General features: G+C 43.4%; 1 protein-coding gene across 1 annotated transcript in view; it reads left to right on the plus strand.

Annotated features, from left to right (window-relative positions):
- ttn.2 (titin, tandem duplicate 2) overlaps positions 1-13,568 on the plus strand; it is a 196,760-nt gene that overhangs the window by 28,629 nt on the left and 154,563 nt on the right. Inside the window, exons 42-45 of the mRNA XM_073473204.1 lie at positions 7,259-11,083; positions 11,842-12,120; positions 12,395-12,958; positions 13,210-13,491. Coding sequence (XP_073329305.1) covers positions 7,259-11,083; positions 11,842-12,120; positions 12,395-12,958; positions 13,210-13,491 — 4,950 coding nt within the window. The remainder of the gene's footprint in view (positions 1-7,258; positions 11,084-11,841; positions 12,121-12,394; positions 12,959-13,209; positions 13,492-13,568) is intronic.

Genomic DNA, 13,568 nt, shown 5'->3' on the forward strand with positions numbered 1-13,568 from the left:
TGGATACAGGAAAGGAAACACTACAGGTGCCTCAGGCAGTGATCCAAAGACGCAGCTGCTCGGATGAATCTTTTAGCTCTTCACCCGTAGAAATCAGAATTACTGCTGCCACCCCTGTCCCTGGGATGTCAGAGGAAAGCGCTGAAGACAAACCTCAGGCATTTACAGAGAAAACTTCTGATGTGCCAAGTGATGAGGGGGCCTCTCAGACTGTCAAACACAAATTTACTTTCTCCTTTGATGTGGTGGGTGAAGCTCCTATCATGGTCAGAGATTTGGAGAATGTCACTTGTTCTGAAGGCAACACTGCTGTGTTAGAGTGTGTAATCACAGGTGAGCCTGCTCCAGAAGTCTCATGGTATTATGACAATGTTTGCCTAGAAATCACGCCTGGAAAATACAGAGTTGAGGAAGACAATAAAGTGTATAGGCTGTATATAAACAGTTTTATGTTCACTGACGTAGGAGTGTACAAATGTGTTGCTAGAAATAAGCTGGGAGAGGTCGCAAGCATCTCTGCTGTGTCATTTAAAGTTGCAGACGGTGGTAGTGCAGTAGATGATGGTGGTTTTACTTCGTCTGGGAGAGTGAGGAAGTCTCCTGTTAGCTTAACTGAAGATGTCAAGAAACCCTTACAAGCTCCACCAGAGGTGGCTGCAAAAGCCCCAAGAGCCAGACCCGGTGTCTCTAGAGAGCCCCCAACTATATCTGGTTGTGGTCTGTCGGCCTCTGCTGCTGTCATAAAAGTTTCTCAGATTAAACAAGCTTTTGAGTCAGACTCTCCAGTTGCAATACTCCCCTCTGCCGAGGAGCAGAGAAAGGAAATGTTTTTCCCTGAGGAGTTTATACCTGCCGTGGCCGTTTCTTTTGACCAACCGGAACAAGCAGTGGACACCATGCATGCAGAAGGTGGTGATGTACTTGCCACCTCTGTGACAGTAAATCCAGGTTCTCCAAAAGCTGGAGCAGGACCAGATTACATCCAAACTATTCCTGCTTCAGGGAAGTCAGTTTCCCCTCAAACTCTTGCTGCTGAGGAAGGCCGAGACATCTATTTGGTATCTGGTGATGTTGAAAAGGGAGCCGTTTTAGCAGAAAGTTGTGGTGCACTGAAACAGTTTGTAGAGGAAGTGCAGGAGTCTCCAGAGCTAGTCAGGCCTAAGCCACGGAAACCTGCTTATTTTCCCCAGCAAATGGAGGCAGGTGAATTAGAGATGGTTGGGGAGGAGACTATGCGTACATTTGACAGAACCAGCAGCTTCATTCCTTTCCAGTGCGAAAAAGTGTCCGGAGTAAAACGCTCCGTTAGAACAGCTGAAGAAGCTGTTAAGCCTAAAATAATTTCTGATCGTCTCAAACCAAAGAGACAAAGTGCAGCTGAAGGGTCTTCCGCTTTTGACAGTGAGGGTGAAGTTGTCAGTATGGAGGTCCCAAATTATGCTGAGGGGGCAGGTGTTGATGAGGAGTTGACAGAAATGAAAAAACACATGAAACAAGAGTTTGAAGGAATTAGTGAGGGTAATGTTATTATGGAGGAGGCTGAACTTCCATGTGAGGAGCTGATTTCCATCCCAGAACCCTCATTGGACAGTGGTGTCTTCTTAAGTATGCCTGACTCCCAGGGTGATGTGACAGAAGTAGCAGAGGAAATGGTTGGTGATGTAGTTGAGGTTCATACACAAATCAAGGCTGAAGATGAGAGGATTGATGTTCCTTTGAAGCCAGAACCGAAACCACTCATTGTCAAGCCTAAAGTGGACAGCAGAGTTAAACAACTTGGCCTGCCTGAGGATGCTGCTGCTGAGGGACCTCAGAGCCAGGTAGCATCTATTCAGGAAAGAGGTAGTTTGGCCAAGGCAGCTGCAAGAGCTGGCTCCATGGAGGAAGAGGAGGTCACTTTTGGTGCTGTGTACGACTACTACAACCCTCCAACAGATTGGGGAAGGCCACTGTCTCCTGAATCTGAGATGTCCATAGAGATCGGCAGCACTGTGAGTGAAGAGATAGCCGAGGTAGCTGAGAGGTTCTACACTCCAGGCTCATCTACCGAGGTCTCACAGCCAATTGCAGAGTCCTTCCATGATCCCAAGTCTCCCATGTCCTTCCATACTCCCAGTTCGGGTACGCCTGGTGGGTTTATGACCCCTCAGGAATATCCCTTCTCCCCCTTAGAACATAAAAGATCCTCAACAGGAGACTCTAGTGAGATGTTCTTCTCACCAGTTCATTTCCTGACATCTCCTGCGGATGAGGGCATTGAAACAACACCTCCTGGAATTAACGTGGATGAGAACCGGTTCCTGACCAAAGGAAGAGGGTCGTTATCCCTGGCTACCCTTCAGGAGAAAGTGCAGGGAATCCCTCCCGCCTTCCTTAAACCTCTCATAAAGAAAAGAGTGTTCGAAAATGACTCTCTAACATTTTTTGCCGAGGTGTTTGGGCTACCTTCCCCTGAGGTGAAGTGGTTCTGCAACAAAACCCAACTAGTGGCAGATGACAGAGTTAAAATGGAGAGAGATGGTGACAGCATCTCACTAACAATTCACAATGTCACTAAAGCCGATCAGGGAGAGTATATCTGCGAGGCTGTCAATTACGTCGGGGAAGCCAGAAGTGTTGCTTTAGTTGTTGTTGTGTCACAAGAAGTGAGGTTCATGCCGGCCCCACCTGCTGTCACCCATCAGCATGTGATGGAGTTTGATGTGGAGGAAGATGACTCGTCTCGCTCTCCTTCCCCTCAGGAGATTCTGCTCGAAGTGGAATTGGATGAAAATGAGGTGAAAGAATTTGAGAAACAGGTCAAGATCATCACGATTCCCGAGTACACAGCGGACAACAAGAGCATGATCATATCTTTGGATGTATTACCGAGTATTTATGAGGAAGGCACTGTGGATTTTGTCACCCAGGAGCATGATGACTTGAAAATAGCTTTTGAGGTCACTGAGATGCCTCCAAGGTTCATCAATCCCATCTGTGACATGGAAACCCCAGAGGGCACCACGGTCATGTTTGAGTGCTCACTCATGGGAATTCCATCTCCCATTGTGTCTTGGTTCAAAGGTGACAAAAAGATTCCTCACAATAACAAAAAATTCTTGCACTCATCTGATGGAGACAACCACTTCTTGAAGATCTGTAAAGTCACAACACAGGATAGCGGCGTGTATACCTGCAGGGCTATTAACGTTGTTGGGGAGACTCTGTGTAGGGCCACCTTAGTGGTGTTAAATGCTAAAGCTTTCTCAGGGAAGACCAGAGGCAGGGAGTTGACCGCTGTGTCTCTCGGAAGCGCCAAAGTCCAGCCGCAGAAATTCGACTTGATGGTTGGCAACACATCATTCGACGGTGAGCAGGTGTCAGAAATTGAGCTGGAGTTTGAGTTTGAGCAAGAGGCAGATGAGTCTCAGCGGGCAGTCAGGCTGGTGGCCAACACTGACAACGAAATGAGCGAACAAGGAGACAAATACGTGAGCATCAACTTTGATGTATTTGCTGAGCCAGCAAAAGATGACAAGATAGAATTCAAAGGGAAGTCCTCTGACATGTGTAGCTTCCAATTCCAGGTGACTGAGACGGCCCCTAAATGTGTCATCCCATTGACTAACGTTACAGCAGCGTTAGGGACACCAGTTATCCTCCAGTGTCTGGTTAGTGGTAAACCAAATCCCACAGCCGAATGGTACAAAGATGGAGACCGCGTCACAGACATCAGGTGTATAATCCAGGAGAAAACTGCAGGCCATTTCAATCTGCTCATTACAAACGTGACCCAGAGTGATGCTGGCGAGTATAAGTGCGTAATCCAAAACACAGCCGGTTGCATTGAAACTACTGCACTGCTGAAGGTGTTTTAGAAGTTGAAGGGTTTGGGGCTGGTTGCACAAAGAAAAACTAACTGTCCAAGTGCTGTAGATGTGTGTCGCTAATTCTAATTTAAGCAGGTTGTTTTCTTGGTGTACTAAGATTAGGTTTTGAAAATTTTAAAAATGGCTGACCAAGCAACCTCTTCAAACTGCTTTTCTGGGAAACAGACAATGAGTGAAGCAACAGCCTAAATTAAACAGGAAATGTTTCCACACATATAAGCTCTCAAAACACGGTTTATTTTTTCATTGCTTGCTTAACATTGTTTACAAAATTTCCACAAATTTCCACATTTTGTCAGTATGTAGAAGGTGTGCTTTACTGTTAACACTGAACCACAACTGTTTCTATCTTTTGGCTTAAATTAGTCAGTTTTTATTTTTGTATAACCAATGTCATACTTGTCTAAGAGCAGAGCTAAGACTGGCTGAACACAGTAGAAAGTGTAAAATTATCTTTGGGCAACCAGCCTGTAGTCATGTGGGTAAAAACATAGTGTGTTAATGTTTGTCATAGTGTGTCAGTGATGAAAAATGTAAACGTTTTAAAAAAAAGAGAGGATGAATAGTGTAGAAAGTGACACAGAGAGTCTGCTGACACTTTTTTTCTTTATTTATTCTAAGTTGTGTAAAACATATTTTATTTAAATTTGTGTTAGAAAAATCTGGGTTTATGTTTGGTTTTGTTATCTGGTAACACTTTAAAAGTGAGCTGCTGTTACTTTGAAATTCATTCGACGTAATGAAGTCTTTACAACTGACCACGAACTGCATCTATTTTATCCAAAGTTTTAACAGCTCAAAGAAAAATGTACCAGTCTGTTTTCAACATTGTGTTATTCACATCAGCTCGACAGAAAATAACAACTACTGCTAGGAATATTAGGGATGCGCGTGAAGCGAGTTTCTCATATACACAAAACATTCACAGCAATACATATCATTGACATTTTAAGTGCTAGTAAATTTTCGTGAAGCTTTTTGTGAGCTGCAAAGCCATAATAATGGTCTCACTGAGAAGCTGAATTTTCTTTTGAAGTAATCCATCTTTAAAATTAAATATAATTCAATCAAATTCATGTTTCACGTATAATTATCAGGGCTGGGATTGGACTTTAGTTCACTTATAGATAAAATTAAAAAATCTCAGCCCTAATCATTCTAAGATTAACATTTTAAGTGATCATCGTATCCAAAGTCAAACTTGAAACAAAAGAATATATTGTCATATCGCTTACTCATATTGTTGCTTGTGTGATTTAGCATTTTGTCGGCGTAAACTTTTTTGTGTTTGAAGAGCTTTCATTGTGTGTGAATGATATTTTTAGGATTTAAAGCAACCTGATATTCATAGCAGAGTATGACTATTGATAACAAATTTTAAAAATGAATAATACTGTGAAATTTTTTTAAAATTTTAAAATATAAATGTTGATGTCTTGTAAATATGTGTAATTTTAGGAGTGTATGAGTAGCATTTGCCATTAAAAGAAGCAAGTTTTAAAAGATCTGGCATTGCGATAGAAAGTTATGGTTTATTTGTACAGACGTCACATTGGTTTGTCGAAGAGTTTATATAATAAAATATTTGATGACGTAAAGTTAACGTCTGAGCTTTTTTCTTTTTTTAAACAATTTACATGGGTGCATATTGGTTGTCCAGTGTTCACATGGTCAATTTGTCAATCATCACATTTTCAGTCAAAATACAGCTTTAAAAATCAAATTTACTTACAGTATGTTTTGTATACCAGTGCGTCAAAATGTATTTGATTTGTGACTAACACCAAACAGTGATCCATTCTTGAGCTCCGTTATGACAAACAAACAAATAAATAGATAAATATTAGGAAAAAAGTTTTTGGTTATTTGTTACGTTAAAGGTTTAATTGAGTTAAATGCAATGTGTCATCAGTATGTAAACTATTTGTTTGCTTCGCAATGAGATTCAAATGATATTTGATCTATTTAGCTTTAATAATAATTATACATTTAAGTAGGTAATTGAGGAAAGTTACCAATAAAGCAGACCAGCTTTATTTGTACAGCCAGAATCACAAATCACACAATTTTTCTCAAGGGCTTTCTTGACAGTACAACAGACCCTCGATTCTGATAAGGAAAAACTCCCCAAACACCCTTTAATGGGTGGAAAAAGGAAGAAACCCTAGGAAGGGCAACAGAAAGCATTTCTCTCCCAGGATGGACAGGTCCAATCCCAGATAACAAAATTATGTCAGGCATCCTCATCTAGTCCACATGCGTGGAATGATGGCCCTTTGGAGGTCCGCCCTTGTTTGCCAGATCTGAGCCACAAGCAGTCCGTAGCATGGCCAGATGTCTTCCAAGAGCAAACCAAATAAATCAGAACTGGCCCAAGTCTGGGTCAGATCCAGCCCACCTGAACAGAATGATCTATGGCCCAGAGTTGGGCTACTTCTGGCTTATTCGCTTTGCTCTTGGCTGACATCTGGCAAACAGGAGCAGACCATCCAGGTGCGGTATGTGGGCTGGATGAATGTCATTGGTGTGGGCCAGATCTGGGCCGCAACAATTTTGCTATCTTGGATAGATGTGTACAGAATAGATACAATCATAGAAAATACATATAACATGTGATTGCAAGTATACAGATAGATGTTGAGCTCAAGTGAAGAGTAAAGATCCGTCATATAGGTAGAACCTCGCAAACCACAAACACTGAAGAAAACACAACAACATTCACACAGATAAGTGAGACAGACAAACACAGAGTAAGAGAGAAACATGATAGCACACAAAATAAAAGCACATAACATCACATAAAGATTTTAATTCCAATGTATAACCAGAAAAATAAATCACTTTCTTAAGCAGAGAAGGTCAAAGAGTCATCTATCCATTTGGGGGAACTTTTTTGGTCATTGTTTGGGTCATTCTCTTAATTGTCAGCAAATATGGGGTGGTAACTGAAACTGAGTCACCGTTAAAAAAAACAAAAAAACAAGTTTTTTAGGGTTGTCCTCTCTTAATCACTTAGTCAACTCATAGATAAGTAGGGTCTTTATAAACTGAGATTACATGTTAATTGTTAATTTCATTTTTCAATAATATGGATTAGGAATGAGCTACGAGCAGCTGTAAAGTGTAAACTGTCTAAATCAGTATTCACAAATATTATTTTATAATAATAAAGCACCAGATTGCCCAAGATTTTGAAGGGACAATAATACTTTAGTCAACATATTTAGTCAACCAATCAATTGATTGGAAACAATCCTATCACTATTAGTTGACTAAGAATTTCTGTAGTCAAGGACAGCCCTAATATTTGCTTTCATGAATTCATTGTTAATATGATAGCTTTTGTGTTGTGGATATTGTTATCAGTCTTGCTCAATATTTCCTGACAGAGCGTGTTAGCACCACCATCACCACTGTGGAAGAGCAAGAGGAAACCTACTACACTGGTGTCCAGTTACCACAGAAAACAAAAACACTTGAACTCAAGCCAGAGTCCAAACGTTACTCTTCCTCTTTAGAGAAGAAAAAAGAAAAGCCAGTTTTCCTCAGCCAGCTCTCCCCAGCAGCTGTAACATCAGGGGAAACAGCCAGATTTACTGTCAAAGTGTCCGGCTTTCCAAAGCCGACTGTTCAGTGGTCTCACAATGGAAAAGTGATAAAGAGCTCCTCTATATACAAACTGATAGAGGAGAAGGAGGACTATACGTTAATAATCACCAAGGTCACATCTGAGTATGAGGGCGAGTATTCTTGCACTGCTGCCAACAGATTTGGCCAGACAACGTGCACCACTTATCTCGAAGTGAAAAAGACTGATGTTAGCCAGGCAGAGAGATGGGTTGAAAAGATGTTCAAGGTCACAGGTCAACCTCCGACTTTCACTGTTCAGATTCAACCTGTGAGGTGCTCAGAAGGAGGAGAGGTTTCCTTTAATTACAAAGCCAGTGGTGACCCAATGCCTGATGTGAAGTGGTTCAAGGGGGCTTTCCAGATCCAGCATAGTAGAAATTGTATTGTTGTGGCCAACCCAGATGGATCTGGCTTCATCAATATTAAGAGCGTCAAACAGGAAGATAGTGGCCTGTACACATGTAAGGCCTCCAACCAGTTTGGGGAGGCATCTTGTAGTGCTGAGCTTGTTGTGTTAAGAGAATCTGTCTCAGTTTCTCGAAAACAGGAACAGATGACAGTGGTTCAGAAGAAAGGCTACAAGGTTTCAATGACAGAACAGGCAACTGAGTCCCGCTTGTACCAAGTCAGCCTGCCGGGCCAGGACAGAGCTAGATCAGATCAGATGGTTTACACCATTGGCACTGAAGACCGGCAAATAATTCCCAGTGAGCAAGTGGGCTCCCTTAGAGAACTAGACATCTCTGCTGCCACTGTTCATCGTGAGCAGCTGACCCATCAGGCAGCAGTTCTTCAGTCTCATGAGATAGAGGAAAGGGTGTCTGTTGTTCCTACCCGCCCACCTCAGGTTTCAGCTATTCCTGCAAAACAGCTCCACATGGCAGCGTTTACATCATCTGTCGAAGAGAGTCAGGACCTTACAGAGCAGCACTGTGATCGCATTCAAAGCCCTGAGGTCATTGAGCTTCAGGCATCTAGAGAAAAGAGGTCCAAGGTGATGTCAGCTATTGCTGAAGAGCTCATCCCACTTTCTACTATTAGTACAGAGCCCCTGGCTGACAGGAAGCCTGCTACTGTCAGGCCAACATCAGAACCTAAACATCTTGTAAGTGGGCATCAAGTTGAGTCACAACTGTCCATCCTAAAAGAGCAGTCTCAGGATATCCCCAAACCTCAGGAGGAGAAGGGTTACAAGGTTAAAGAAGGTATTAAGATTTTATACTCAGCCCAGTCTGCAGAGAAACGGGTTCTGGCAGAGGGCCACACAACTGAATTAGCAACAGCAGACTCTGCTGTGAAATCTTCTGTTGAGAAGGAACAGCACCGACCTGTCCTTGCCTCGGTGAGTGAGTCCAAACAGACTCTTTCCAAGGAGACTAAGTTCTCCATGCAGAGGCCCACAGAGGAGACAGCCCATCTCTGTAAGGATAAAATGATGAAGGCAGCTCTAACTGCCGAAGAGACACGAATGCTGCAGGCTGAGCCCACTCAGCAGCTGCCAAGTCTGGACAGTGCCATGTCCATCCAGTCACAGGTAGAAGGAGAGCAGTTATTGCACCTGCAGGTTATCACAGAGCAGGACCTTCTTCCATCTGAGAAGAGCTTCACCTGTGAGAAACCAGCACCAGAACAGGCAGGAAGCAGGAAAAGTCCCACTTTGCTACACATTGTTAGTCAGGATGAGCAGAGGACAGTAGTTTGTGAGGACACATTAGAGTTTGAGGCCAAGGCCAGCACCTTGACCATCCAGCCTCAGAAAGTGGCCCCTACTCTGCTGCATCTTCAGTCAACCCAACCTGCGGAGGCACTACCCAAAGAGGGTATTCTTATAATTGAGAAGCCTGACCAGCAGGTGGCGGCACAGAAACAAGAAAAGACAAGGAGTCATGCAGCCATCTTGGAAGAGAGAAGGGAGCTCACAGCAGATTATCACACAGAGCTGGATTTGTCCGTGACTGGCATTCAGTCTCAGCTTCGAACCGAGCCCAGGCCTGAAAACATCCTCCAGCTCTCCTTCCAGCCCATGCAGCTGCCAAAGGAGACACCACTTTCTACTGACATCAAGCAGCAGCGAGCTTTGGTGCAGAAGGAAGATCGCTGGAATGTGATGCATGTCCACATTGTGGCAGACAGTCAGGCCTTAGAGGAGGGTCACACAGAGAGTCTTACAGCCGTGGATAAATTCACCTGTGAGACAGCTGTAGAGCCAAAAGTTCCCACTGAGCCAATCCAGATCGAAGAGAAAGAGATCTCCACTGAAAGTAGTGTCCTCCTAGATGCAGCAGAACAGGACTTTGCTGTTCAGATCCAGGAGGGGCAGTCAGTCAGGCAGTCGATAGTGATGGATGAGAAACGAGTGCTGACGGGTGAGCTCTCTCAGGAGATCACCAAGTCTGAGTCCACTAAAGTTGTTGTCACCAGACAACCAAAACTGTCCCTTATGGCATCAGAATCAAAAGACAACACAGCTCTTCCCAAAGAGATGACGTTTGTGATTCAGGTCCCCAAACCATCCAGTCTGAATATTCGCCATCAGCTCAGAGATGCCCTTCAATCTGCTGTGGCCAGCGACCAGCAAGTGTTACTGGCTGATGTCGTAGGAAGGTTACAGGCTGTAGAAGTACAGGAAGTCAATGTTCAAAGAGAGCCCAAGCGGGCCATGTTTACATACCTGATCACAACAGCAGGTGCCCCCATGGAGATCACTCTGGCTTTTGAGGGAAGCTATCCTCAGTCAGCTGACTTCAGGACTGAACTCCAGGCAGCTTTCCACTCTATAGTATACCAGGAAGCCCATGTTCTTACTTCAGAACAGCCAGGCACTATGCAGCTAGACAAACCTCAAAGGGCGCAAGTCACATCAGCCCGCTCGAAGCAAATGCTGTCATCCATGGTAGAGACAGTGAGTGTGGCAGAGAGTGCAGTTGATTTCACTGCTTTTAAATCTCAGGCTGCTGCACTTAAGACTGAGTCTAAAACGGCAGTTGAATGTGCTGCAGCTGAGCAACAGGTTGTGGTGCAGGAATCCAAGGCAGCAAAAATGGAGCAGACCATCTCATCCAAGGTCAGAATTTCCACTGAGGCTCACATGGCTTTCGAGCAGTCGGTCCAGGTGTCAAAACAGGAGGTGAGGTCAGTAACGGTGAAAAGCAGAGAGAGAGATGTAGGAGCGGCTATTGTTACCACTGCCCTGCCTCCCACCACCGTCCCCACCGAACAGGTGATGGATGTTAGCATCCAGAGGGAGCACAGGGAGGAGATCTTCAAAGAGGAGGTCACAGTATCCAGGCCAGAACAGAGAGAATTCCCTGTAATAGTCACCTCCCTCGAAGATTTATCCTTTGAAGAAGATAGTAAAGTAACCTTTAGCACCACCATTAAGTACGTCACAGAGGTAAACTGGTTTTTCAATGGGCAATTGGTAAAATCTGGCAAAGAGTTCAAGTGTTCCAAAGACCACGACACATACACATTGGTTATCAACAAAGTTGTCAAGGAGAGGCATCAAGGAGAATATGTGTGTGAGGCTGAGAATGAAGCCGGCAGGACTACAACATCTTCAAGACTCACTGTGGTCCCAAGAGGTTTGAAAATAGGACAAATCAATGTATCATTCATTCATTCACCCACTTTCTCTGAATGACTAATCATTCACATAAATGGGTTCATTCAAGACCTTTATCCTCACATGAAATTATGCATTTGTCACTCTGGTCTATATTCATTTCATAGCTCAGCATGAGCACTCTTATCAGGGGACTGGATGGTACTAACTCACCATGTCTTGTTTGTCCCACATCATTGTATGGTCAACAATTGCCTGAAGACCAGAACCTTCACAACCATGCAAGTTTAGCTTAAGGCTATGTAGTCAATAAGCATCTTGCTATAATTGTTGTGATGATCCTGGTCTTCAGGCAACTTTCATGGTCTTTCCATGGTCACTTTGGCATGTCAGTGGCAACAGGTTCCTTTTCTTTTAAATCCATGTTTTGTCCCATTCCTTTAGGTTCATTCTCTCCACATCTCCAATGTCTCTCTGCATGTTTCAGGGCTTCAACTTGACATTGCTTCATCTTTTACAAATTCTTTGTTTCTTCCTTCTTTTAGCCTGAACCCTAGCCCCATGAGAATCATGTTCAATGAAAGTATCTTTTTCTGGGCAACTTTACATGAAACCATGGGGCTAATGTTCTTGCTATTTCCTTTACAGTCACTCCTGAACCTCCTTCCACCATTGTTGTACATTCCACCATTTCTGTTCCTGATCTGTCAGTTTTTTGTAAGAGTTTCATAGATTCCACTACTAATTTATCTTTTAATTTCTCTGCGTGTGCCTCAGTGCCACCTGTGTTTAGGCAGAAAATCGCACCTCTGGAGATCAACGTCGGCAGCCATGCCAAGTTTGAATGTGAAACCGAGGATGCTCCAAATGTGACCTTCAAATGGTACAAGTCTGGCATTGAGATCAGACAGAGCGAGAAGTATAGGATCCTCAGCCGCCACACCAGTTCATCCCTGGAGCTCATGAACCCACTCAAAGCTGACAGCAGTGAATACACCTGCAAGGCTTCAAACCAGCATGGCACTGTCAGCTGCACTGCCTCACTCATTGTCACTGGTAAGACCCAAGTGGGATCTTTTTTAAATTATCGCTTTATTATGTGTGTGTTTGAGAGAGAGAGAATTATATAAGTATTTGCATTGTGTTTTATCCTGAATCGTTACGATGCAATGTGGAAGTGATGATTTGTTCATAAACTGGATCTGGTGTCACATTTGGCAAGACAAAATTTTCTCATGTTTAAACCTGAATCGTTCACCAAGTTGAGATTGCTCATTCCACTTCTTAAAATTTGTTCAACTTTTTTGTATGTTCTACCTGCTCTCCATAGAAATGTACCCTCCGGTATTTGTATCAAAACCAGACCCAATGACTTTATATGTGGGCAAACAAGCTGTGTTACAGTGTGCACTCACTGGATCCTCACCCATGGAGGTTGTCTGGCACAAGGACAACATAGCCATCTCCTCTGGAGGGAACTATGTCATGAAATGTGAAAAGAACAAGTATTCTCTTCAGATTAAAAGTCTTGAACTGACTGACCAGGGAGTATACCTGTGCAAAGCCTCCAACAGTGTCGGCACTGCTACCTTTACTACAGAGCTCAAGGTTATCAACAAGCCCAGCTTTGTTAAGACCATTGAGCCAGTGTCAGCTGCTGTCAATGACCCACTGAGACTGGAGTGCCAGGTGGATGAGGACACTGGTGTGACGGTCACCTGGACCAGGGATGGCAAAAAAGTCCACCAGAGCATGGATTGTAAACTGTCCTTTGAGGACAAGGTCGCTGTTGTTGAGATACCCAAGTCCAAACTGAAAGACTCTGGGAAATATGTTTGCACAGCCACAAATGAGGCTGGGAGCTCATCCTGTGAGGCTCTGGTAACAGTTCAAGGTAAGATCTTAAAGATGATCTTTCCATTAGTTTTAGTAAAAACACATATCTCTTTAAATGAGCTTGGGAATTACTGCTGACAACTGTTCACAGCCAACTGCAAGCTGATGCTAACACTTTGCACTGCTGTCTTCTTTTGCATTTCTTTTTCGCTCTTTTCTGTCTTGGGTATTTAGTTTTTTTCTGTTTGTCTTTGATCTTTGATCTTTGTTTGAAAATCTTGGTGTTTTTGAACTAAAAACTCATTTCAGAGCCCCCTACATTTGTCAAGAAAATGGAACCTAAGATTACATGGAAACAAGGTATAGCTGCACGCTTACAGTGCACCATCAAAGGATCGCCTGAACTACGCATCCACTGGTTCTGGAATGAGAGAGACCTTAGCGATGGAGAAAAATACAAAATTTCTTTCAAGAATGGGGTTGCCACCCTGGAGATAATAAACCTTGTGGTCACAGACAGTGGAAGTTACACCTGTGAGGTGTCAAATAATGCTGGCAGCGAGAGCTGCAACACCCTTGTAGCTGTTAAAGGTTTGTCAAATCTCGCATTTACTTTACATTCACTGTTCAAGAAAGACAGCCTTTGGTATTAACTGCATACACTTTAT

The sequence above is a fragment of the Pagrus major genome, chromosome 9, assembly GCF_040436345.1.
Source record: "Pagrus major chromosome 9, Pma_NU_1.0".
Taxonomy (NCBI): domain Eukaryota; kingdom Metazoa; phylum Chordata; class Actinopteri; order Spariformes; family Sparidae; genus Pagrus; species Pagrus major.